This window comes from Haematobia irritans, chromosome 3 (genome assembly GCF_050003625.1).
Source record: "Haematobia irritans isolate KBUSLIRL chromosome 3, ASM5000362v1, whole genome shotgun sequence".
Taxonomy (NCBI): Eukaryota; Metazoa; Arthropoda; class Insecta; order Diptera; family Muscidae; genus Haematobia; species Haematobia irritans.
Window position 1 is genome coordinate 163,888,509 of NC_134399.1, and position 26,589 is coordinate 163,915,097.

The following is a 26,589-nucleotide window of genomic DNA, read 5'->3' on the forward strand; positions in this document are numbered from 1 at the left end:
AATTTGGTACATGGGGTAAGTATATGGTGTCTAACAACCATGCAAAAATTGGTCCACATCGGTCCATAATTATATATAGCCCCCATATAAACCGATCCCCGATTTGGCTTGCGGAGCCCCTAAGAGAAGCAAATTTCATCCGATCCGGCTGAAATTTGGTACATGGTGTTAGTATATGGTCTCTAATAACCATGCAAAAATTGGTCCACATCGGTCCATAATTATATATAGCCCCATATAAACCGATCACCAGATTTGACCTCCGGAGCCTCTTGGAAGACCAAAATTCATCCGATCTGGTTAAAATTTGGTACGTGGTGGTAGTATATGATATTTAACAACCATGCCAAAAGTGGTCCTTATCAGTCCATAATCATATATAGCCCCCATATAAACCGATCCCGAGATTTGGTTTTATAGCCTCTTTGTACATTGTGCTAGTATATAGCCGTTAACAACCATGCCTAACTAGGTCCATATCGGTCTATAGTTATATATAGCCCTCAGCTAAATTGATCCCCAATCGCACAAAAATTGGTCCATATCATATCATAGCCCCCATATAAGCGACCCCCATATTTCAATTCTGGCTCCATACGTACCGTGCAAAAGTCCATATCGATTCGTAATTATTTGTAGACTTACATACACATACCTTTTTTGTCTAATATATACCACAATTTAGAAAACGATTTGAGATACCACAACCCAATTAATTCGATTCTGGATGACAGTCTTTCGTAGAAGTTTCTACGCTATCCATAGTGGAGGGTACATAACAATCGGCCTGGCCGAACTTACGGCCATATATATTTGTTTTTTTTTTTTTTATAAATTCATAACCATTACGTTTTCAGACCATGAACGCTGGTTGATGTCTTGACAACGCATGGTATCATTGTGTTGTTTTCAAATTGATACCGCCTGTTCTCCGTTTGACATCTGTGTTGATTCACTTTCATTAACGGATCGATTTGAAACGTGCACGCCGTTCATGATATTGTCTATTGGTGTATATACTTTAAATGGAATGACAAAGTTAATATGGTCCCCATCCTATGGAAAGAAACCAAATGTGACGGTAGGGACTATCTCGGTACTTTCTTTACTCTAAAAGTACCAAAACTGCACAAAGGTCATCTTTATAAACTTTCCAACTTCTATGTCCCAGTAACCTAACATTTTGTCATCTTGGTCCGACTGTGGCATTTTCTTATTTGTTGAGCAAATATCCAAACCACTCCTTCAACAATTTAGTATCGTAAGCAAGTGTAATTGATTGAAATCAATATCTTAATTGAATAGACATCACAACAAACAAAGATTTTTGTTTACAATATAGACGACGAGACCTATTCACGTGACCATAAAGTCCTAATGAATGTTTAACCATTAATGCCTTTAGTTGCATAAATAATTAACTCTTATATAATTAATCTAGCCAAAGATACTTAATGGTTAATTATTCTATTTATAAAACATTTTGTTTGGCACCCCCAAAAGAACCTTCAACCGAAGTATATACTCTACGACTGATTCATTCTTTCGTAGTATTTCATTTAAATTACATTGAATTTTCAGTATGCAATATCCAAGGACATTGAATCCAGATAATATAAAACCAAAAAGACAAAAAGTTTTAAAATATTTCAAAACAAATTTGAAAAGATTTCTTCTTGAAACATCTTTGAATGGTTTAAAATATGTCAATGATAAGGAACGTAATCAATGGGAGAGGTATTATTCCAGAGCTAATAAGCTAATGAAGAAAATATTTTGTAATTTAAAGTTTATCTTTAACAGATCTTATTATCTGGTATCCTTTATAATAACTTTTATAATGGGTATATATATGGCTGTTTATTTTCTCAATAAATGGCAAAGTACACCGGTAATAATCAGTTTAAATTCGGAGACAACATCAATTAGTGATATCCCTTTTCCCACTGTGACCTTTTGTAATATGAATCAAGTTACTCGCAGTAAAGTGGAAGATTACCCGGAGTAAGTATCTTTAGTTTACTGATCATCCAAGCAATTGTTATCAGAATAAAAAGAAAACAATTTTGGAAAGTCTACATTTCGACTTTGGAAAAAATAAATTTACAATAGTCGGAATTTCAATTTTTTTTTAAATATATAGGTGGTGAACTTCTCTCTTATTTATTAGTGTTTCTCGTTAGTTCATATATAAGGGACGTCCTCCTTATAAAAAAAATAATGTTTTTTTTTACACTATTCATAAAATAAATGAACTATTTTTTCTGTGTATTGTGTGTAATTATACAATTTTTTCTTTCAGAGATACACCCGAGTATGCTATACTGCAAAAGGTTTGTTTTCGGGAGTATAATTTTACACGGTTTAAGAACTTCAAACCACGCTTTGCAGGAGATACGTATTCAAATTTCGTTGTCAAGGTAGGTGTGGTAAAATAAAATAAATAGTTACTTGTCAATCACCTTGAAAATGTAAAGGCAAATAAACAAATCGGTATTTAGAAAAACTTAAAGTGTATAATCCCTTCAATTATTTTATAACTTCAGCATGCTCAAAGTTGTGAGGAGATGTTCGTATTTTGCAAATATGGTCCCAATGAAGAAACATGTACGGATTTATTTCGTGAAATTATATTGGACGAAGGTCTATGCTGCGTTTTCAATCAAGTTCATCCGCTGTATTTGTACAAAGGAGAGTAAGTTCAAAAAATATAAAATATTATTTTGATTTTCACCGGTAAATCGCTCTCATTTTCCTTATAACAAGTATGTCTCAAAAATTTAATGAACAAAACGTCGGTATCTAAATTCAATGACCGTACACATAAGTTCCCAGTCGTAATATTTCTAAGAATGGTATAAGTCCATTACAAAGTCCATTCGAAGTAATCGATATTCTAGTGAAGGCAATACACTCCACGAATACTTCGATTAATGAACAAAATAAATCCACTCTAAAGCGATTACAGTGTCAATCATTGCAGAGCCATCACATTCAAGAGGAATCGTTATACAGTTCTTTTCAATATTTTGGTTTTGAAGTAATCGTCACGATACGAGTAAATCAAAACATTTTTAGTGAAGATAGAATACTTTGCTTTAGCAACGACGAAACTTCGTATGAGACACGAAGTAACTATCAAACAATAGACAAACACAATCGTCGATCAGTTGATTGGCAGAAGCAGTGTTGCAGTGTTGTTTTATGAAGTTATGATCCGCTATTCAAGTATACACCTTGATCAGTTTATCAGTTTTAATGCTTTCATCCAATTCAGTTTGATCCGTAATGTCTTTCAACTTTCACAATATTAATATATGGAAGGAGTCTATTGCCTATTTCAGTTGTGCGTGCTTTTGTGAATTTAATACAAAAGTTTTTAATAACAACTTTATCAAGTTCCAAAATTCAGCACTCGTCGCTAGAATTTTCTACAGAATATCCCCAATAACAATATTAATTAAAAATAATCAATACCATCTTCATAACAATCAAATTCTATATTTGGCAATAAAGTTGAGTATCTTAAGCTCCTGAAAGTCTAATCCTAATTTGTTTATAAATTAAACTTAATAGTGTTCAAAATGAAAAAAAGCACCAAAAGCACTAAATGAAAATGTCAGAAAGCTCCAAGTTGGTGCTTTTTTTGAAAAGGCACTAAAAAGGCAATTTGGTGCTTTTTAGAAATCAAAAAGCACTAAATTTGGTGCTAAAAGCACCAAATTGGCATCACTGGGCAGAAGTCCATGAATGCAGGCTGTGAGCGGGCTGCGCTTTTTATTGTATGTGCCAACAATAAACAAAATAGGAATGGTGTGTATGGGTGTGTAGCATCCCAGCAAACAATTTTGGAAGTTCTTCCAAAGGCACAACTTTAAAAGCACTTCCAGAAGATGCACTCCCAATGATGTTCTTTATTTTAACTACCCAGGAAGTTCTTTTAATTCAATTTGGTTTTTTCATACTTTTAATGGTTTTTTCCTACTTTTAATGGGTACTTTTAACTTTTTTTGTTTCAAATAGGCTAAAAAAAGAGTAAGAATTCATAAAATGGTACAAATCATTTAAATTTTGTCGAAAAAATTGCTAAATCCAATCTGAAAAAATTGTGAATTTTTGAAAATATTTGAGGTGAAACGTTTCCGACAAGCGTTAGAATCCATTAAAAATTATAAAAAATTATAAAAATTATTTATTTGACAAAATATTACAGAATTTTTTGATTTACATCCAAAACATTGAATTCGGCTCACACCTAAAGAAGTGATGCAAATTCAGTGCAACGGCTGTTGAAATGGAGGACTTCCGTCCTATGACAAGCTCATGTTAAATTCATCGCTTCTGCGTCAATTTCGCACCACTTCCGGATCCAAAAAGAACATTTTCATTACTTTTTTGGTGACGCTTTTTTTGCTGGGACACTCTTATAGTTGAGAAAACGAAATAACTTCATCTACTCAGAAATGGAAATTATAAAACGAATGGATTTGGAATTCTGATTACATTCGAATACTTCAAAACATTGTTTGGTGCTTGCTTTACTGGGTTCTGTTTGTTTTGGTTCACAATGTGCAAGGTTTATATTTCACTCGTTTGAGAAATGGACAATGAAGTTACTACTCGAATTGTAAGGCGTGTGCTTGAAGTATTCGCTTGTGTATTCGTTGCAGAGGTTTGGTCCATTATCATCTTCAGGGCTCTGGTTGACAGTCATCTCTTTGGCTCTTCCAACGCAGTTTCCTCTCTGTCCCCTAAGTACTTTATTGTCAAAATTTTAGTTCTATAGAAAATTTTGTCAAAATTTTAGTTCTATAGAAAATTTTGTCAAAATTTTATTTCTATAGAAAAATTTTGTTAATCTTTTATTTCTATAGAAAATTTTGTCAAAATTTTATTTCTATAGAAAAATTTGTCACAATTTTATTTCTATAGAAAATTTTTTCAAAATTTTATTTGTATAAAAAATTTTGTCATAATTTTATTTCTATATAAAATTTTGTCATAATTTTATTTCTATAGAAAATTTTGCAAAATTTTATTTCTATAAGAAATTTTGCCAAAATTTTATTCCTATAGGAACTTTTATCAACATTTTATTTCTATTGAAAATTTTGTCAAAATTTTATTTTATCGAACATTTTGTTAAAATTTTATTTCTTTAGAAAATTTTGTCAAAATTTTATTTCTATAAAAATTTTTGTCAAAATTTTATTTCTATAGGAAATTTTATCAAAATTTTATTTGTATAGAAAATCTTGTCATAATTTTATTTCTATATAAAAATTTGAAATATTTTATTTCTATATAAAAATTTGTCATAATTTTATTTCCATATAAAATTTTGTAAAACATTTTATTTCTATAAGAAATTTTGTCATAATTTTATTTCTATAGAAAATTTTGTCAAAATTTTATTTCTATAGAAAATTTTGTCACAATTTTATTTTTAGAGGAAATTTTTGCATAATTTTATTTCTATAGAAAATTTTGTCAAAATTTTATTTGTATAGAAAATTTTGTCATAATTTTATTTCTATATAAAATTTTGTCATAATTTTATTTCTATAGAAAATTTTGTTAAAATTTTATTTCTATCGAAAATTTTGCCAAAATTTTATTTCTACAGAAAATTTTCTAAAAGTTTTATTTCCATCGAAAATTTTGTCAAAATTTTATTTCTATAGAAAATTTTGCCAAAATTTTATTTCTATAGAAAATTTTGACAAAATTTTATTTCTATAGAAAATTTTGCCAAAATTTTATTTCTATAGAAAAATTTGTCACAATTTTATTTCTATAGAAAATTTTTTCAAAATTTTATTTGTATAGAAAATTTTGTCATAATTTTATTTCTATATAAAATTTTGTCAAAATTTTGCTTCTATAGAAAATTTTATCAAAAATTTATTTCTATAGAAAATTTTGTAAAAAATTTATTTCTATAGGAAATTTTGTCATAATTTTATTTTTATAGAAAATTGTGTCAAAATTGTACTTGTATAGAAAATTTTATCATAATTTTATTTCTATATAAAATTTTGTCATAATTTTATTCCTATAGAAAATTTTGTAAAACAAATTATTTCTACAGAAAATTTTGTCAAAATTTTGTTTCTATAGAAAATTTTGCCGAAATTTTATTCTTATAGAAAATTTTGCAAAATTTTATTTCTATAAGAAATTTTGCCAAAATCTTATTCCTATAGGAACTTTTATCAACATTTTATTTCTATAGAAAATTTTGTCAAAATTTATTTTATCGAACATTTTGTTAAAATTTTATTTCTTTAGAAAATTTTGTCAAAATTGTATTTCTATAAAAATTTTTGTCAAAATTTTATTTCTATAGGAAATTTTATCAAAATTTTATTTGTATAGAAAATCTTGTCATAATTTTATTTCTATATAAAAATTTGAAATATTTTATTTTTATATAAAAATTTGTCATAATTTTATTTCCATATAAAATTTTGTAAAACATTTTATTTCTATAGAAAATTTTGTCAAAATTTTATTTCTATAGAAAATTTTGTCACAATTTTATTTTTATAGGAAATTTTTTCATAATTTTATTTCTATAGAAAATTTTGTCATAATTTTATTTCTATAGAAAATTTTGTCATAATTTTATTTCTATATAAAATTTTGTCATAATTTTATTTCTATAGAAAATTTTGTTAAAATTTTATTTCTATCGAAAATTTTGCCAAAATTTTATTTCTACAGAAAAATTTCTAAAAGTTTTATTTCTATAGAAAATTTTGTCAAAATTTATTTTATCGAACATTTTGTTAAAATTTTATTTCTTTAGAAAATTTTGTCAAAATTTTATTTCTATAAAAATTTTTGTCAAAATTTTATTTCTATAGGAAATTTTATCAAAATTTTATTTGTATAGAAAATCTTGTCATAATTTTATTTCTATATAAAAATTTGAAATATTTTATTTTTATATAAAAATTTGTCATAATTTTATTTCTATAGAAAATTTTGTTAAAATTTTATTTCTATAGAAAATTTTGCCAAAATTTTATTTCTATAGAAAATTTTGCCAAAATTTTATTTCTATAGAAAATTTTGCCAAAATTTTACTTCTATAGAAAATTTTGCCAAAATTTTATTTCTATAGAAAATTTTGTCAAAATTTTATTTCTATAAAAAATTTTGCCGAAATTTTTTTCTATAAAAAATTTTGTAAAAATTTTATTTCTATAGGAAATTTTATCAAAATTTTATTTGTATAGAAAATTTTCTTTTTATTTCTATATAAAAATTTGTCATAATTTTATTTCTATATAAAACTTTGTCAAAATTTTATTTCTATATAAAATTTTGTCAAAATTTTATTTCTATAGAAAATTTTGCCGAAATTTAATAGAACATTTTGTTAAAATTTTATTTCTATAGAAAATTTTGCCGAAATTTGATAGAAAACTTTATCAAATTTTTATTTCTATAGGAAACTTTGTCAAAATTTTATTTCTATCGAACATTTTGTAAAAATTTTATTTCTATAGTGATTGTTGCCAAACGTTTATATCATAGAATATTTTGTCAAAACTTTATTTCCATAGAAAATTTTGCCGAAATTTTATTTTTATAGAAAATTTTGTCAAAAGTTTACTTCTATAGAAACTTTTAACGAAATTTTATTTCTATCAAACAGTTTGTTAAAATTTTATTTATATCGAACATTTTGCTAAAATTTTATTTCTTTAGAAATCTTGTCAAAATTTTATTTCTTTAGATAATTTTGTCAAAATTTTATTTCTATAGTAGATGTTGTTAAACTTTTATATCTATAGAAAATTTTGCCGAAATTTTATTTCTATAGAAAATTTTGTCAAAATTTTATTTCTATAGAAAATTTTGCCAAAATTTTATTTTTATAGAAAATTTTGTCAAAATTTTATTTCTATAGGAAATTTTATCAATTTTTTTTCTATATAAAATTTATCAAAATTTTATTTCTTTAGAAAATGTTGTCAAAGTTTTATATCCATAGTAGATTTTGTCAAAATATTATTTCTTTAGAAAATTTTGTCAAAATTTAAATTTTAAATGTTGTCAAACTTTTATATCTATAGAAAATTTTGCCGAAATTTTATTTCTATAGAAAGTTTTGCCGAAATTTTATTTCTATTGAAAATATTGATAAAATTTTATTTCTATAGAAAATATTGATAAAATTTTATTTCTATGGATTTTTTTTAAATTTTATTTTCATAGAAAAATTTGCCAAATATTATTATTATTAAGAATCTGTGTTAGCTGGAGAGGAACGTTTTGCGAAATCTTTTAAAACATCGAGAATTCTACCAATCTACCAAACATTAAAAAATCGACCATGTTTGGTAGAATTCTGGCAATTGTGGCAACCGTGCCATGGTGTCAGCCACGCGTTCCATTGTCTTCAGCATAAATGAAGTTTTTAAGATGTGTGTATAGCAGAAGCGAGGACCAAGTAACAATTGGAAGAGCTAACGCCACAGCCAATCGCCTCGAACCATCACATTCCAGTTATAACAACCCAAGAAACGTTTATGATCAATTGATATAAATGAAGTTAGACTTTTAGGTGCACAGAAAAAAAATATCACCAAAATATTTCCAATTAAAAAGTTAATTGAAGTTGAAATTTTTTTCAATTAATAAATTAATTGATACAATTACCTTTTAATCATGATAGAAACATTAAGTTAATTAAGTCAATGATTGAAATTTTTAAAATGTTTAATTAAAAAAATAATTGATACAATTAACTTTTTAATCAAATTCGGAAGACTAATTCAATTTAAAAAAGTGCTAATTTTTTTTACTTTTTTAATTCAAAATGTATTTTAAACAATCGTTTGTTAATCCAAATAAAAACTCTAAGCCAATCTAACTAAGTAATTAAAAATAGTTACCTTTTTTAATTAATAAATTAATTGCGTTTTGCAATCAACATCAATTAAATTTTTAGTTGAATCAATTAAAAAATTAATTGAATTTTGCTGAAAAAATCAATTAATTTTTTAATCAAGAATTTTTTTCTATGCCCAATTAAAACAGTGATTGATACTATCATTTTCGTGATAGAAGACATTTCAATTAAAAAATTAATTGGATCAATTAATTTGGTGATTGAATCAGAGAAAAATTTTTTTGTGTGTGTGCATGCATTTGGATTTGCATAATGCGCCATTTCAATATAAGTTTATTCAGACGGAATGTCTGTATTTGTAAAGAATCTTAGAGTGTGCCCAAACGCTAAGAATTGTAGGTGATAACTAAATAATCGATAAATGTGTTATCGATCACATTCACCAGCTGCAGTATCGATTATGCATTCGAACATAACTTATAGTCGAAATGTTGGACACGGGAGTTATCATCCGTATAAACTTATAGTCTGAACTGCGCATAACTCACTTTTCTTGGTTTGCGGAGTGAAGGCAACCCTTGCCTCCTACCAGGAGTTTGGTGTATATGTGAATCTAAAGTATGCCGTATAAATTTCGGTTAAGTGGGGCGCTATACAGCCCACCTGCTGATGAAGTAGTGCCGGAAATATCTCAAGCGATTTAAATGGTAATATGATTTTATAGCCACTTTGTCTGGCTATCCCCGTTTGTAATAGTGTCTCCTCCCGGACTGGAACTCTAACAGGCCAATGTCGATTCATGACCAGAAATATAGTATCCGTGAAACTATCGATTACATTCACCAACCATAGTTTGTAGATTTCATCATTTCTAAATTTTTTTCCATAGCTACAACTTCATTCGTGCTTATACATCGTCAAATGGCCGTACAGTAATACCCGTTAAATGGACATTTGAAAATGGTTATTCCAAACCTTTGCCTAAACACTATTCTCCACGTGCAGCTGCAGGTGATTCATTTAGATCTTGTTCCCATCACCATTAGAGAAATTTGTAATAAATTCTTTAACAGGTTTAGGAGTATCTATGGGTCTTACGGTGGTACTGAATGCCAGTCTCAATGATTATTTTTGCTCATCCACAAATGGTCCAGGATTTAAGGTAGGCATTTCTTAAGTGCTTTCATTAATCTGGGAGCCTGTTAAATATTGCACTTATTTATTTTTTGCCACAGATGCTTCTCTATAATCCCATCGATTTTCCCCATATCAAAGAGGCTGGTCTACCCATCGATTTAGGCAATCAAATACGTGTACGTTTAAATACCAAAATAACTTCATCATCACCATCATTGCGTAGCATTTCACCCAAGGATCGTCAGTGTTATTTTAGCGACGAAAAGGAGTTACTCTTCTTCAAATACTACACTCGTCGTAATTGTGAAATGGAATGTAATACGAAATTAGTATTTCGGCTATGTAATTGCATACCCAATTACATGCCTACGATTGTGGCTAATTCCAGTGTATGCTTCTTGCAAGATATGACATGTGTTTCAATGGCTGAACGTGTTGTTGCAGATAAGGAAACGGAATTGTGTAAACACGAATGTTTATCGGGATGTAATGAATTGACCTATTTTCCCGATTTATTTGCAACACCCTTAACCCAACGTAACTACAAGGTACAGGAAACATTTTTTGCGAATTTTTCATTGGAGGAAATTCAAAGAGATCTGGTGCAAGTGTCGATTTTTCATAAATACAATTATATTCGTGGCAATGTGAAGGCTCCCTATACGGGATTAACGGAATTTATGTGTAAGTAAAACAAGTATATACGGCCGTAAGTTCAGCCAGGCCGAATCTTCTACGAAAGACTGTCATCCACAATCGAATTACTTGGGTTGTGGTATCTTAAAACTTCTTAACATCGTTTTCTAAATTGTGAGTTAGTCCATACGTGGTATATATTAGACAAAAAAGGTATGTGTAGGTAAGTCTAGAAATAATTACGAATCTATATGGAATTTTGCAAGGTACGTAGAAAGCCATAATTTAAATAAGGGGGTCGATTATATATGGGCTTAGAGCAATCGCAAGCCAAATTTGGGGGTCCGTTTATATGGGGGCTATACGTAAAAGTGGACCGATATGGCCCATTTGCAGTACCATCCGACCTACATCAATAAAAACTACTTGCGCCAAGTTTCAAGTCAACAGCTCGTTTCGTTCGGAAGTTAGCGTGATTTCAACAGACGGACGGACATATTCAGATCGACTCAGAATTTTACCACGATCCAGAATATATATACTTTATGGGGTCTTAGAGCAATATTTCGATGTGTTACAAACGGAATGACAAAGTTAATATTCCCCCATCCTATGGTGGAGGGTATACAAAATTGGAGAAGTTTTTTTTATGTCAATTAAATGTACTCGCAGAAAAGGAATATGATCACATTCAAGAGCAAAATGTTCTTTTTGGATGAGGTGAAAACAAATTGTTTTTTGGCGCAAAAATTTTGTTTTCTCGCCAAACATAAAATGGTTGTCGAAATTAGACACATAATATTTGAGAAAATAACATGGTTGCGACAAACATTTTACATGTTTACCGTCCTAAAATAACATTTTGCTCTAGGAGATGATCATATCCCTTCTCTGGGTGTACTCACTGCTACGAAAATTGTTCTATCAGTGCGTAATTTCCGGTAGATAAAGGGTGATTTTTTTTAGCTATTATCTTTTGTAGCAACTCTGGTTTAAACAGTTGACCCACGCTTCGTGTTTTTTCTTTCTCTGTCAAATATCTTCGAACCACTAACAGCCAATGTAAAATTTTCTTGGGAACATGACTACTTTTGTCTTTGCGGGAGTGACCCCCAGACCACTCTTCTTCGCTCATTTCTCGATCATCCGGAGGGTTCTCTGTATAATATCTCTAATTGTGGATGGGTGTTTTCCCCTGGCAGTTAGAGCCACATTATCTGCGTATGCCACCACTGTATCCTTTCTTTTTCTAGAGCAATCTGAATTGTTTATAGCAACGTTCCAAACAAGAGGGGATATTGCTCCTCTTTGAAGAGTCCCTCTGTTCACATACCATTAAATGTTTTCTTAGCCTAGTGTGGCTGAAATACGTCTCATCATCTAGAAACTTTGATCACCATTCAGAGTTGTCAAACCATTTAATATCCGATATTAGATAGATGTTATTGAATTGTCTAAAAAAGCCGAAAAATCGTATTGATTGACACAAATGCGATGGGTTACACCCACGGTTGCCACTCGAGCTATAAATAAACTAACATAAATTGGAGAAAATTTTACAAACTCTTTAGTAGTTTGTTTGTAAAATTTTCTCCAAAATGTTATTTCTATAGAAAATTTTGTCAAACTTTTATTTCTATAGAAACTTTTGTAAAAATTTTATTTCTATACAAAATGTTGTCACAATTTTATTTCTACAGAAATTTTTTGGCAAAATTTTATTTCTATAAATTTTTTTTTTTGGCAAAATTTTATTTCTATAAAATTTTTTTTGGCAATTTCCATTTCTATAAAATTTTGTGGCAAATTTTGTTTCTATAGAAAATTATATCAAAAAATTATTTCTATAGAAAATTTTGTCAAAATTATGTTTATTCGTTTTGTTTTGTTATTGTTGTTTCTTTCCTTTAATCATTGTTGTTGTTTTTGATTTCAGCTTAAAACCATGCATTGAGTAAACTACAAGTGTAGCTTAACCAACAGAGGAAAATAATGTTTGTCAAATTCATTTGGACAAAGCCCTATAGACTTGAAGATGGTTGGATGGACGCACGTTTCGGAATTACCACATTCCTCATCAGCATCCTCTACTTGCAGCAAAACTATCAACCAATTATCAGAATAAATTCAGGCAGTTCACTAAACCCAAAAGTAAACCACACTTGAACCTTCCGAAAAAAGGTTTTACACGATAGCCGGCTTATGCCGAAATAAATTCGTACAAACATATCTCTTTACCTTGCCACCATCAAATCATCGATTTTGAGCGTGCTTCCTCTTTTTTCATTCGTTTTTTTTTTGTTATTGTTGTTTTTTTTTCCTTTAATCATTGTTGTTGTTTTTGATTTCAGCTTAAAACCACGCATTGACTAAACTGTTGGTTACTCTGTTGGTTAAGCTACACTTGTAGTTTAGTCCATGCATGGTTTTAAGCTGAAATCAAAAACAAAAACAAAAATTGTATTTATATAGAAATTTTTTGGCAAAATATTATTTCTATAGAATATTTTGTCCAAATTTTATTTCTATAGAAAATTTTGTCAAAATTTTATTTATGTAGACAATTTTATTTTTATATAATTTTTTTTTTTTAATTGAATTTATATAGAAAATGTTGTCTAAATTTTATTTCTATAGAAAATTTTCTCAAAATATTATTTTTATAGAAATTGTTGTCAAAATCTTATTTGTATAGAAAATTTGGTCCAAATCTTTTTTCGATAGAAAATTTGGTCAACATTTTTTTCTATATAAAATTTTGTGAAAATTTTATTTCGATAGAAAAATTTTGTCAAAATTTTATAACTACATAAAATTTTGTCAAAATTTTATTTCCATATAAATTTTTGTCAAAATTTAATTTCTATAGAAATTTTTTTGGCAAAATTTTATCTTTATAAAATTTTCTTGGCCAAATTTTACTTTTATAGAAATTTTTTGGCAATTTTCATTTCTATAAAATTTTGAGGAAAATTTTTCTTTCCCTGGCAAATTATGTCAACATTTTATTTCTATAGAAAATTTTGTCAAATTTCAATTTCCATAGAAAATTGTGTCAATTTTTTTTTCTGCAGAAAATTTTGTCAAAATTTTATTTCCATATAAATTTTTGTCAAAATTTTATTTCTGTAGAAATTTTTTGGCAAAATTTTATCTTTATAATTTTTTTTTTTGGTCAAATTTTATTTTTATAGAAATTTTTTAGCAATTTTCATTTCTATAAAATTTTGAGGAAAATTTTTTCCCTGTAAAATTATGTGAAAATTTTATTTCTATAGTCAATTTTGTCAAATTTCAATTTCCATAGAAAATTGTGTCAAAATTTTATTTCTATAGAAAATTTTGTCTAAATTTTATTTATATAGAATTTGTTTGGAAAAATTTTATTTCTATTGAAAATTTTGGCCAAATTTTATTTCTATTCTGATTATTAATTTTGTTCGGCTTGAGGTCATAGAAACAATCGATTATTGATTTGTTTTAATATATATTTCCAATATTTCGGTTTTGTGAAAATTTTTTTCTATAGAAAAATTTTGTCAAAATTTTATACCTACAGAAAATTTTGTCTAAATTTTATTTCCATATAAATTTTTGTCAAAATTTTATTTCTATAGAAATTTTTTGAAAATTTTATCTTTATAAAATTTTTTTCGCCAAAGTTTATTTTTATAGAAATTTTTTGGCAATTTTCATTTCTTTAAAATTTTGAGAAAAAAAAATTTGTTCCCTGGAAAATTATGTCAAAATTTTATTTCTATAGAATATTTTGTCAAATTTTTATTTCTATAGAGAATTTTGTCAAAATGTTGTTTATATAGAAAATTTGGTCAACATATTATTTCTATAGAAAAATTATTTCAAATTTTTTTTCGATTGAAAATTTGGTCCAAATGTGTTTTCTATAGAAAATTTGGTCAAAAATTTTTTTATATAAAATTTTGTCAAAATTTCATTTCTATAGAAAATTTTGTCAAATTTTAATTTCTATAGAAAATATTGTCAAAATGTTATTTCTATAGAAAAATTTTTTTGGCAAAATATTATTTCTATAGAATATATTTTGTCCAAATTTTATTTCTATGGAAAATTTCGTCAAAATTTTATGTCTATACAATATTTTGTCAAAATTTTATTTCTGTAGACAATTTTGTCAAAATTTTATTTCTATAGAAAAGTTTGCCAAAATTTTATTTCTGTAGAAATTTTTGTCAAAATTTTATTTGTATAGAAAATTTTGTCAAAATGTTATTTCTATAGAGAACTTTGTCAACATTTTATTTCTATAGAAGGTTAGGTTAAGTATTGTGACAGCCCGATATTTCAGGATCACTTAGACTATTCAGTCCATTGTGTGAGGTACCTTCTAGTTGAAGATGAATGTTTTGAAAAATCTACCATAGCATCAAAAATTTTTCCAATCTATCAAACAGTAAAAAATCTAAAATTTTTGGTAAAATTCTACCAACTGTGGCAAATTTTGTCAAAATTTTATTTCCATATAAATTTTTGTCAAAATGTAATTTCTATAGAAATTTTTTGGCAAAATTTTATCTTTATAAAATTTTCTTGGCCAAATTTTATTTTTATAGAAATTTTTTGGCAATTTTCATTTCTATAAAATTTTGAGGAAAATTTTTCTTTCCCTGGCAAATTATGTCAAAATTTTATTTCTATAGAAAATTTTGTCAAATTTCAATTTCCATAGAAAATTGTGTCAAATTTTTTTTCTACAGAAAATTTTGTCAAAATTTTATTTCCATATAAATTTTTGTCAAAATTTTATTTCTGTAGAAATTTTTTGGCAAAATTTTATCTTTATAATTTTTTTTTTTGGCCAAATTTTATTTTTATATATAAATTTTTTAGCATTTTTCATTTCTATAAAATTTTGAGGAAAATTTTTTCCCTGTAAAATTATGTGAAAATTTTATTTCTATAGTCAATTTTGTTAAATTTCAATTTCCATAGAAAATTGTGTCAAAATTTTTTTTCTATAGAAAATTTTGTCTAAATTTTATTTATATAGAAATTTTTTGGAAAAATTTTATTTCTATTGAAAATTTTGGCCAAATTTTATTTCTATTCTGATTATTAATTTTGTTCGGCTTGAGGTCATAGAAACAATCGATTATTTATTTGTTTTAATATATATTTCCAATATTTCGGTTTTGTGAAATTTTTTTTTCTATAGAAAAATTTTGTCAAAATTTTATACCTACAGAAAATTTTGTCTAAATTTTATTTCCATATAAATTTTTGTCAAAATTTTATTTCTATAGAAATTTTTTGAAAATATTATCTTTATAAAATTTTTTTCGCCAAATTTTATTTTTATAGAAATTTTTTGGCAATTTTCATTTCTTTAAAATTTTGAGAAAAAAAATTTTTTCCCTGGAAAATTATGTCAAAATTTCATTTCTATAGAATATTTTGTCAAATTTTTATTTCTATAGACAATTTTGTCAAAATGTTGTTTATATAGAAAATATGGTCAACATATTATTTCAATAGAAAAATTGTTTCACATTTTTTTTTTCGATTGAAAATTTGGTCCAAATGTGTTTTCTATAGAAAATTTGGTCAAAAATTTTTTTTATATTAAATTTTGTCAAAATTTCATTTCTATAGAAAATTTTGTCAAATTTTAATTTCTATAGAAAATATTGTCAAAATGTTATTTCTATAGAACATTTTTTTGGCAAAATATTATTTCTATAGAATATATTTTGTCCAAATTTTATTTCTATGGAAAATTTCGTCAAAATTTTATGTCTATACAATATTTTGTCAAAATTTTATTTCTGTAGACAATTTTGTCAAAATTTTATTTCTATAGAAAAGTTTGCCAAAATTTTATTTCTGTAGAAATTTTTGTCAAAATTTTATTTGTATAGAAAATTTTGTCAAAATGTTATTTCTATAGAGAACTTTGTCAACATTTTATTTCTATAGAAGATTAGGTTAAGTATTGTGACAGCCCGATATTTCAGGATCACTTAGACTATTCAGTCCATTGTGTGAGGTACCTTCTAGTTGAAGATGAATGTTTTGAAAAATCTACCATAGCATCAAAAATTTTTCCAATCTATCAAACAGTAAAAAATCTAAAATTTTTGGTAAAATTCTACCAACTGTGGCAAATTTTGTCAAAATTTTATTTCCATATAAATTTTTGTCAAAATGTAATTTCTATAGAAATTTTTTGGCAAAATTTTATCTTTATAAAATTTTCTTGGCCAAATTTTATTTTTATAGAAATTTTTTGGCAATTTTCATTTCTATAAAATTTTGAGGAAAATTTTTCTTTCCCTGGCAAATTATGTCAAAATTTTATTTCTATAGAAAATTTTGTCAAATTTCAATTTCCATAGAAAATTGTGTCAAATTTTTTTTCTACAGAAAATTTTGTCAAAATTTTATTTCCATATAAATTTTTGTCAAAATTTTATTTCTGTAGAAATTTTTTGGCAAAATTTTATCTTTATAATTTTTTTTTTTGGCCAAATTTTATTTTTATATATAAATTTTTTAGCATTTTTCATTTCTATAAAATTTTGAGGAAAATTTTTTCCCTGTAAAATTATGTGAAAATTTTATTTCTATAGTCAATTTTGTTAAATTTCAATTTCCATAGAAAATTGTGTCAAAATTTTTTTTCTATAGAAAATTTTGTCTAAATTTTATTTATATAGAAATTTTTTGGAAAAATTTTATTTCTATTGAAAATTTTGGCCAAATTTTATTTCTATTCTGATTATTAATTTTGTTCGGCTTGAGGTCATAGAAACAATCGATTATTTATTTGTTTTAATATATATTTCCAATATTTCGGTTTTGTGAAATTTTTTTTTCTATAGAAAAATTTTGTCAAAATTTTATACCTACAGAAAATTTTGTCTAAATTTTATTTCCATATAAATTTTTGTCAAAATTTTATTTCTATAGAAATTTTTTGAAAATTTTATCTTTATAAAATTTTTTTCGCCAAATTTTATTTTTATAGAAATTTTTTGGCAATTTTCATTTCTTTAAAATTTTGAGAAAAAAAAATTTTTCCCTGGAAAATTATGTCAAAATTTCATTTCTATAGAATATTTTGTCAAATTTTTATTTCTATAGACAATTTTGTCAAAATGTTGTTTATATAGAAAATTTGGTCAACATATTATTTCTATAGAAAAATTGTTTCAAATTTTTTTTCGATTGAAAATTTGGTCCAAATGTGTTTTCTATAGAAAATTTGGTCAAAAATTTTTTTATATAAAATTTTGTCAAAATTTCATTTCTATAGAAAATTTTGTCAAATTTTAATTTCTATAGAAAATATTGTCAAAATGTTATTTCTATAGAAAAATTTTTTTGGCAAAATATTATTTCTATAGAATATATTTTGTCCAAATTTTATTTCTATGGAAAATTTCGTCAAAATTTTATGTCTATACAATATTTTGTCAAAATTTTATTTCTGTAGACAATTTTGTCAAAATTTTATTTCTATAGAAAAGTTTGCCAAAATTTTATTTCTGTAGAAATTTTTGTCAAAATTTTATTTGTATAGAAAATTTTGTCAAAATGTTATTTCTATAGAGAACTTTGTCAACATTTTATTTCTATAGAAGGTTAGGTTAAGTATTGTGACAGCCCGATATTTCAGGATCACTTAGACTATTCAGTCCATTGTGTGAGGTACCTTCTAGTTGAAGATGAATGTTTTGAAAAATCTACCATAGCATCAAAAATTTTTCCAATCTATCAAACAGTAAAAAATCTAAAATTTTTGGTAAAATTCTACCAACTGTGGCAAATTTTGTCAAAATTTTATTTCCATATAAATTTTTGTCAAAATGTAATTTCTATAGAAATTTTTTGGCAAAATTTTATCTTTATAAAATTTTCTTGGCCAAATTTTATTTTTATAGAAATTTTTTGGCAATTTTCATTTCTATAAAATTTTGAGGAAAATTTTTCTTTCCCTGGCAAATTATGTCAAAATTTTATTTCTATAGAAAATTTTGTCAAATTTCAATTTCCATAGAAAATTGTGTCAAATTTTTTTTCTACAGAAAATTTTGTCAAAATTTTATTTCCATATAAATTTTTGTCAAAATTTTATTTCTGTAGAAATTTTTTGGCAAAATTTTATCTTTATAATTTTTTTTTTTGGCCAAATTTTATTTTTATATATAAATTTTTTAGCATTTTTCATTTCTATAAAATTTTGAGGAAAATTTTTTCCCTGTAAAATTATGTGAAAATTTTATTTCTATAGTCAATTTTGTTAAATTTCAATTTCCATAGAAAATTGTGTCAAAATTTTTTTTCTATAGAAAATTTTGTCTAAATTTTATTTATATAGAAATTTTTTGGAAAAATTTTATTTCTATTGAAAATTTTGGCCAAATTTTATTTCTATTCTGATTATTAATTTTGTTCGGCTTGAGGTCATAGAAACAATCGATTATTTATTTGTTTTAATATATATTTCCAATATTTCGGTTTTGTGAAATTTTTTTTTCTATAGAAAAATTTTGTCAAAATTTTATACCTACAGAAAATTTTGTCTAAATTTTATTTCCATATAAATTTTTGTCAAAATTTTATTTCTATAGAAATTTTTTGAAAATTTTATCTTTATAAAATTTTTTTCGCCAAATTTTATTTTTATAGAAATTTTTTGGCAATTTTCATTTCTTTAAAATTTTGAGAAAAAAAAATTTTTCCCTGGAAAATTATGTCAAAATTTCATTTCTATAGAATATTTTGTCAAATTTTTATTTCTATAGACAATTTTGTCAAAATGTTGTTTATATAGAAAATTTGGTCAACATATTATTTCTATAGAAAAATTGTTTCACATTTTTTTTTTCGATTGAAAATTTGGTCCAAATGTGTTTTCTATAGAAAATTTGGTCAAAAATTTTTTTTATATAAAATTTTGTCAAAATTTCATTTCTATAGAAAATTTTGTCAAATTTTAATTTCTATAGAAAATATTGTCAAAATGTTATTTCTATAGAAATTTTTTTTGGCAAAATATTATTTCTATAGAATATATTTTGTCCAAATTTTATTTCTATGGAAAATTTCGTCAAAATTTTATGTTTATACAATATTTTGTCAAAATTTTATTTCTGTAGACAATTTTGTCAAAATTTTATTTCTATAGAAAAGTTTGCCAAAATTTTATTTCTGTAGAAATTTTTGTCAAAATTTTATTTGTATAGACAATTTTGTCAAAATGTTATTTCTATAGAGAACTTTGTCAACATTTTATTTCTATAGAAGGTTAGGTTAAGTATTGTGACAGCCCGATATTTCAGGCTCACTTAGACTATTCAGTCCATTGTGTGAGGTACCTTTTAGTTGAAGATGAATGTTTTGAAAAATCTACCATAGCATCAAAAATTTTTCCAATCTACCAAACAGTAAAAAATCTAAAATTTTTGGTAAAATTCTACCAACTGTGGCAATCGTGGTTATTCCCCGTCAATCGGACGTGCACATTTTGGTCGTACGATTTAACGCCTTTAGACTATTTTTTGTGGGGCTATATTAAAGTTAATGTCCATACAGACAAACACGCTTCATTTAACGCATTGGGGGAGCATATTGAAGCATTTTTTTCTTGTGAATACTGGCCGAAATGTGTAAAGAGTATGACAAAATTTGACTATTTCATTTGCATGAAATAATCTTCAAATAAAGATTTCATGCATTTTTCTTAAATTTATTTGTTTTCAGCTCTTAAAAATCACCCTTTACTATAACATCTTTGCAAGCTTTTGCGAATCGAATAATTTCTTTTACTAAGTAAGGGTGCCATCTATCATAATGGACTGAATAGTCTAAGTGAAGCTAAAACTTAACCGGGCTGCCACTTTAACCAAAGGGTAACTAAGATTCGACAATGCAATATTCTTGACTTTATTAATTGGTTGTCCATTGAATATTCACAGCTCAAACTGGGGGCGTTCTTTTTTTAAATTTATTTGTTTTTAGCTCTTAAAAATCACCCTTTACTATAACATCTTTGCAAGCTTTTGCGAATCGAATAATTTCTTTTACTAAGTAAGGGTGTCATCTATCACAATGGACTGAATAGTCTAAGTGAAGCTGAAACTTAATCGGGCTGCCACTTTAACCAAAGGGTACCACAATTAAGGGTACCTAAGATTCGAGCATACAATATTCTTGACTTTTTTAAATTGGATTTCCATTGAATATTCACAGCTCAAACTGGGGGCGTTCTAAGTCTTATGGTTGGATTCAGTGTAATTTGTGTTGCAGAGGTTTTCTATTTTGGGATGATAAAATCATTTTTAGATTTATTACTTCGGAGATCGCCACGCAAGCTAGACACAAAAGATGATGATGAGAATGAAACTAATATGGCAAAGGTATAGAATATCTCTAAAATAAATTATAAAAAATATACATGTAACACTAACGATTCTTCATTTATAGGATGCACCCATGGATAAGCATCATTTTCGAATGCTGACAAAACGTCGCAAACCCATTCGTATACGTGCAATGGTTTGGGATGTGGATGATTTGAAAAAATATCAAAACAAATTGGATGATTTGAAGCAATCACGAGACAAATTTTAGAATGAACTATGAACGTGAATTACTAATTGATAATAACTATTGGATGAATGAATTATTATATTGCACAATTGGAATTTGTTAATTGTACACTTATAAATCCATAACAAATAAGAAAATATTATTATTAACTCGCTATCCACATCACTTGAATAAACACCGGAATATATTCTCACTTATATAGTCTTATCCTTATTTACTAACATACATCCCCTCCTAGAGCAAAATGTTACTTTTGATAGTGAACATGTAATATATTTGTCGCAACTATTTCATTTTGTCGGACATTATGTATCTGATAGCGACAACCAATTTAGGTTCGGTAAGAAAACAAAATTTTGGCGGCAAAAATATTCCATGTTCCGCATCCAAAAATAACATTTTGCTCTAGAAGGTTATGATATTCCTTCTTTGCGTGATGGTGGCTGATATGATTGGCAACCAATTTCAGATTGCTATAATTTCTAACAACTGAAACTATTCGACATGTCATGGTATTATGGTTTGCAACAAAGAAAAAAAGAAACCAAAAGAAATATAATAATAAAGATTTTGGGTCTGAAACTACTTACAAATTTCATTCTACTATATTTCCATAAAGATTTCATACTTACCTCCAAATAATTGATTATAATTCACTATTTTTCCTCTCAAAGTATTTTTTTATTTTATTTTTATATAGGAAGCACTTAAATATGTGTATTTTTGTAGATATTTTTCCTTTTCCTTTTCTTTCTTTCTCAATAAATTCAGATCTTTCTTTTTTATAATTTTATGAGACCGACAAATTTCTTTATATGATAAATTAGTTTTAATTAATATACAAAACCCACTATTGTAGAATAATTTACTCTTACGCTGATATCTTTACGTTGATCAACACATTCCTTTTGTATGCGCGAGAGAGATTTTTTTGTTATTCCGTTCGATTTGTTCAAACCATCGAGACGAGTTTCAATATCGAACTGGGTAACGCCACTCTATTGCTTCTTCATCATGTGGTAATTCTGCCATGATGGTTAAGTTGGATCGTAGAACAAACATGTTGTAAGGCATTAGCAACCAGCGTTGCCACAATGAATTTTTTGTCTGGCCCAAAATTAGACCATAATTCGTACCAGAGGACCATTTTTCCAAATTAAATTACTTTAAAAGTTGAAATCTTTTATTTCGATAGAAAATTTTGTCAAAATTTCATTTCTATCAAAAATTTTGTCAACATTTTATTTCTATAGAAAATTTTGTCCAAATTTTATTTCTATAGAAAATTTTGTTAAAATTTTATTCCTATACAAAATTTTATCAAAATTTTATTTCTATAGAACATTTTGTCAAAATTTTATTTCTAAGAAATTTTTGTCAAAATTGTATTTTTATAGAAAATTTTGTTAAAATTTTATTCCTATACAAAATTTTATTTCTATAGAACATTTTGTCAAAATTTCATTTCAATAGAAAATTTGGTCGAAATTTTATTGCTATCGAAAAGTTTGTCAAAATTTTATTTCTACAGAAATTTTTGTCAAAATTGCATTTTTATAGAAAATTTTGTCAAAATTTTATTTCTATAGAAAAATTTGTCAAAATTTTGTCAAAGTTTTATTTCTAAGAAATTTTTGTCAAAATTGTATTTTTATAGCAAATTTTGTCAAAATTTTATTTCTACAGAAAATTTTGTTTCTATAGAAAATTTTGTCAAAATTTTATTTATACAGAAAATTTTGTAAAAATTTTATTTTTATAGAACATTTTGTCAAAATTTTATTTTTATAGAAAATTTGGTCGAAATTTTATTGCTATCGAAAAGTTTGTCAAAATTTTATTTCTATAGAAATTTTTGTCAAAATTGTATTTGAATAGAAAATTTTGTCAACATTTTATTTCTATCGAATAATTTGTCAAAATTTTATTTCTAAGAAATTTTTGTCAAAATTGTATTTTTATAGAAAATTTTGTCAAGATTTTATTTCTACAGAAAATTTTGTTTCTATAGAAAATTTTGTAAAATTTTATTTCTGCAGAAAATGTTGTAAAAATTTTATTTCTATAGAAAATTCTGTCAAAATATTATTTCTGTAGAAAATTTTAACAAAATTTTATTTATGTATCAACTTTGTTAAAATTTTATTTCATTAGAAAATGTTGTCAAAATTTTATTTCTATAGAAAATTTTGTTAAAATTTTATTCCTATACAAAATTTTATTTCTATAGAACATTTTGTCAAAATTTTATTTCAATAGAAAATTTGGTCGAAATTTTATTGCTATCGAAAAGTTTGTCAAAATTTTATTTCTACAGAAATTTTTGTCAAAATTGCATTTTTATAGAAAATGTTGTCAAAATTTTATTTCTATAGAAAAATTTTTCAAAATTTTGACAAAGTTTTATTTCTAAGAAATTTTTGTCAAAATTGTATTTTTATAGAAAATTTTGTCAAAATTTTATTTCTACAGAAAATTTTGTTTCTATAGAAAATTTTGTCAAAATTTTATTTCTACAGAAAATTTTGTCAAAATTTTATTTCTACAGAAAATTTTGTAAAAATTTTATTTTTATAGAACATTTTGTCAAAATTTTATTTCTATAGAAAATTTGGTCGAAATTTTATTGCTATCGAAAAGTTTGTCAAAATTTTATTTCTATAGAAATTTTTGTCAAAATTGTATTTGAATAGAAAATTTTGTCAACATTTTATTTCTATCGAATAATTTGTCAAAATTTTATTTCTAAGAAATTTTTGTCAAAATTGTATTTTTATAGAAAATTTTGTCAAGATTTTATTTCTACAGAAAATTTTGTTTCTATAGAAAATTTTGTAAAATTTTATTTCTGCAGAAAATGTTGTAAAAATTTTATTTCTATAGAAAATTCTGTCAAAATATTATTTCAGTAGAAAATTTTAACAAAATTTTATTTATGTATCAACTTTGTTAAAATTTTATTTCATTAGAAAATGTTGTCAAAATTTTATTTCTTTAGAAAATTTTATCAAGATTTCATTTCTATAGCAAATTGTGTCAAAATTTTATTTCTAAGAAATTTTTGTCAAAATTGTATTTTTATAGAAAATTTTGTCAAAATTTTATTACTACAGAAAATTTTGTTTCTATAGAAAATTTTGTCATAATTTTATTTCTATAGAAAATATTGTCAAAATTTTATTTCTATAGAAAATTTTGTCAAAATTTTATTTCTATAGCAAATTTTATCAACTTTTATTTCTGTAGAAAATTTTGTCAAAATTTTATTTCCATAGAAAATTTTGTCGAAATTTTATTTCTATAGAAAATTCTGTCAAAATATTATTTCTATAGAAAATTTTAACAAAATTTTATTTCTGTATAAACTTTGTTAAAATTTTATTTCATTAGAAAATTTTGTCAAAATTTTAGATCTATAGAAAATTTTGTCAAGATTTTATTTCTATAGTAAATTTCTATAGAAAATTTTAACAAAATGTTATTTCTGTATAAACTTTGTTAAAATTTTATTTCATTAGAAAATTTTGTCAAAGTTTTAGTTCTATAGAAATTTTGTCAAGATTTTATTTCTATAGTAAATTTTGTCAACATTTTATTTCTACAGAAAATTTTGTCAAAATTGTATTTCTACAGAAAATTTTGTTTCTACAGATAATTATACCCTGCGCCACACTGTGGAACAGGGTATTATAAGTTAGTGCATATGTTTGTAACACCCAGAAGGAGACGAGATAGACACATGATGTCTTTGGCAGTAGTGCTCAGGGTGGGTCGCAATTTAAGTCCAATCGCATTCAAATTTGGGACATGTTCCTAATTTGGGTCAGAATAGAACCTTATTGATTTTGGAAGAAATCGGTTCAGATTTAGATATAGCTCCCATATATATCTTTCGCCCGATATGCACTAATATGGACCCAGCAGCCAGAGTTTTATACCGATTTGCTTGAAGTTTTGTACAAACATAACACTTAGTCGTATAGTCAAGTGTGCAAAATTTGATTGAAATCGGTTCAGATTTAGATATAGTCCCATATATATCTTTTGCCCGATATGGACTTATATGGTCCTAAAAGCCAGAGTTTTGGCCCAATTTGGTTCAAATTTTGGACAGGGAGTAGACTTAGCATTGTAGCTATGCGTGTCAAATTTGTTTGAAATCGGTTCAGATTTTGATATAGCTCCCATATATATCTTTCGCCCGATATGCGCTTATATGGACCCAGAAGCCAGAGTTTTATCCCGATTAGCTTGAAATTTTGCACATCCAGTACAATTGGTAGTATAGTCAAGTGTACAAAATTTGATTGAAATCGGTTCAGATTTAGATATAGCTCCCATATATATCTTTCGCCCGATATGGACATATATGGCCCCAGAAGCCAGAATTTTGGCCCAATTTGGTTGAAATTTTGCACTAGGAGTACAATTAGTAATATAGTCATGTGTGCCAAATTTGATTGAAATCGCTCAGATTTAGATATAGCTCCCATATATATGTTTTTCTGATTTCGACAAAAATGGTCAAAATACCAATATTTTCCTTGTTAAATCGCCACTGCTTAGTGGAAAAGTTGTAAAAATGACTAATTTTCCTAAACTTCTAATACATATATATCGAGCGATAAATCATAAATAAACTTTTGCGAAGTTTCCTTAAGATTGCTTCAGATTTAAATGTTTCCCATATTTTTCTTTTTACTAACATTGTGTTCCTCCCTAGTGCATTAGCCGACTTAAATTTTGAGTCTATAGATTATGTAGAAGTCTATCAAATTCTGTCCAGATCGAGTGATATTTAAATGTATGTGTTTGGGACAAACCTTTAAATATAGCGCCCAACACAATTTGACGGATGTGATATGGTATCGAAAATTTAGATCTACAAAGTGGTGCAGGGTATAATATAGTCGGCCCCGCCCGACTTTAGACTTTCCTTACTTGTTTTGTCAAAATTTTATTTCTACAGAAAATTTTGTCAAAATTTTATTTTATAGAAAATTTTGTCAAGATTTTATTTCTACAGAAAATTTTGTCAAAATTTTTATACCCTGCGCCACACTGTGGAACAGGGTATTATAAGTTAGTGCATATGTTTGTAACACCCAGAAGGAGACGAGATAGACACATGATGTCTTTGGCAATAATGCTCAGGTTGGGTCCCTGAGTCGATATAACCATGTCCGTCTGTCCGTCCGTCCGTCTGTCTGTGAACACATTTTTGTGATCAAAGTCTAGGTCGCAATTTAAGTCCAATCGCCTTCAAATTTGGCACATGTTCCTAATTTGGGTCAGAATAGAACCCTATTGATTTTGGAAGAAATCAGTTCAGATTTAGATATAGCTCCCATATATAT

General features: G+C 25.9%; 2 protein-coding genes across 3 annotated transcripts in view; one reads left to right on the plus strand and one right to left on the minus strand.

Moving 5' to 3' along the window:
* AnxB11 (Annexin B11) overlaps positions 1 to 22,054 on the minus strand; it is a 106,563-nt gene extending 84,509 nt beyond the window's left edge. The window contains exon 1 of one of the 2 annotated variants that reach the window (XM_075298160.1): positions 21,865 to 22,054. The gene's annotated coding sequence lies outside the window, so the exon portion shown is untranslated. The remainder of the gene's footprint in view (positions 1 to 21,864) is intronic. The other variant, XM_075298165.1, reaches the window with a different exon arrangement.
* LOC142231264 (pickpocket protein 28-like) lies at positions 1,045 to 11,951 on the plus strand. The gene is made up of 13 exons (XM_075301879.1): positions 1,045 to 1,170; positions 1,258 to 1,271; positions 1,582 to 1,737; positions 1,804 to 2,004; positions 2,303 to 2,420; positions 2,547 to 2,695; positions 2,836 to 3,014; positions 3,079 to 3,131; positions 9,545 to 9,573; positions 9,756 to 9,877; positions 9,940 to 10,028; positions 10,102 to 10,687; positions 11,842 to 11,951. The coding sequence occupies exons 1-13, from the start codon at positions 1,045 to 1,047 to the stop codon at positions 11,949 to 11,951; spliced, it is 1,932 nt and encodes a 643-aa protein (XP_075157994.1).
* Positions 22,055 to 26,589: the final 4,535 nt, after the last annotated feature.

Excerpts from the sequence above, each read along its gene's own strand:
- LOC142231264 (XM_075301879.1), top strand. The coding sequence starts at position 1,045 with ATGGTCCCCATCCTATGGAAAGAAACCAAATGTGACGGTAGGGACTAT. Across the intron at positions 2,005-2,302 it reads AAAGTGGAAGATTACCCGGA|AGATACACCCGAGTATGCTA; the intron begins GTAAGTATCTTT and ends TTTTTCTTTCAG. Across the intron at positions 9,878-9,939 it reads TTCTCCACGTGCAGCTGCAG|GTTTAGGAGTATCTATGGGT; the intron begins GTGATTCATTTA and ends ATTCTTTAACAG.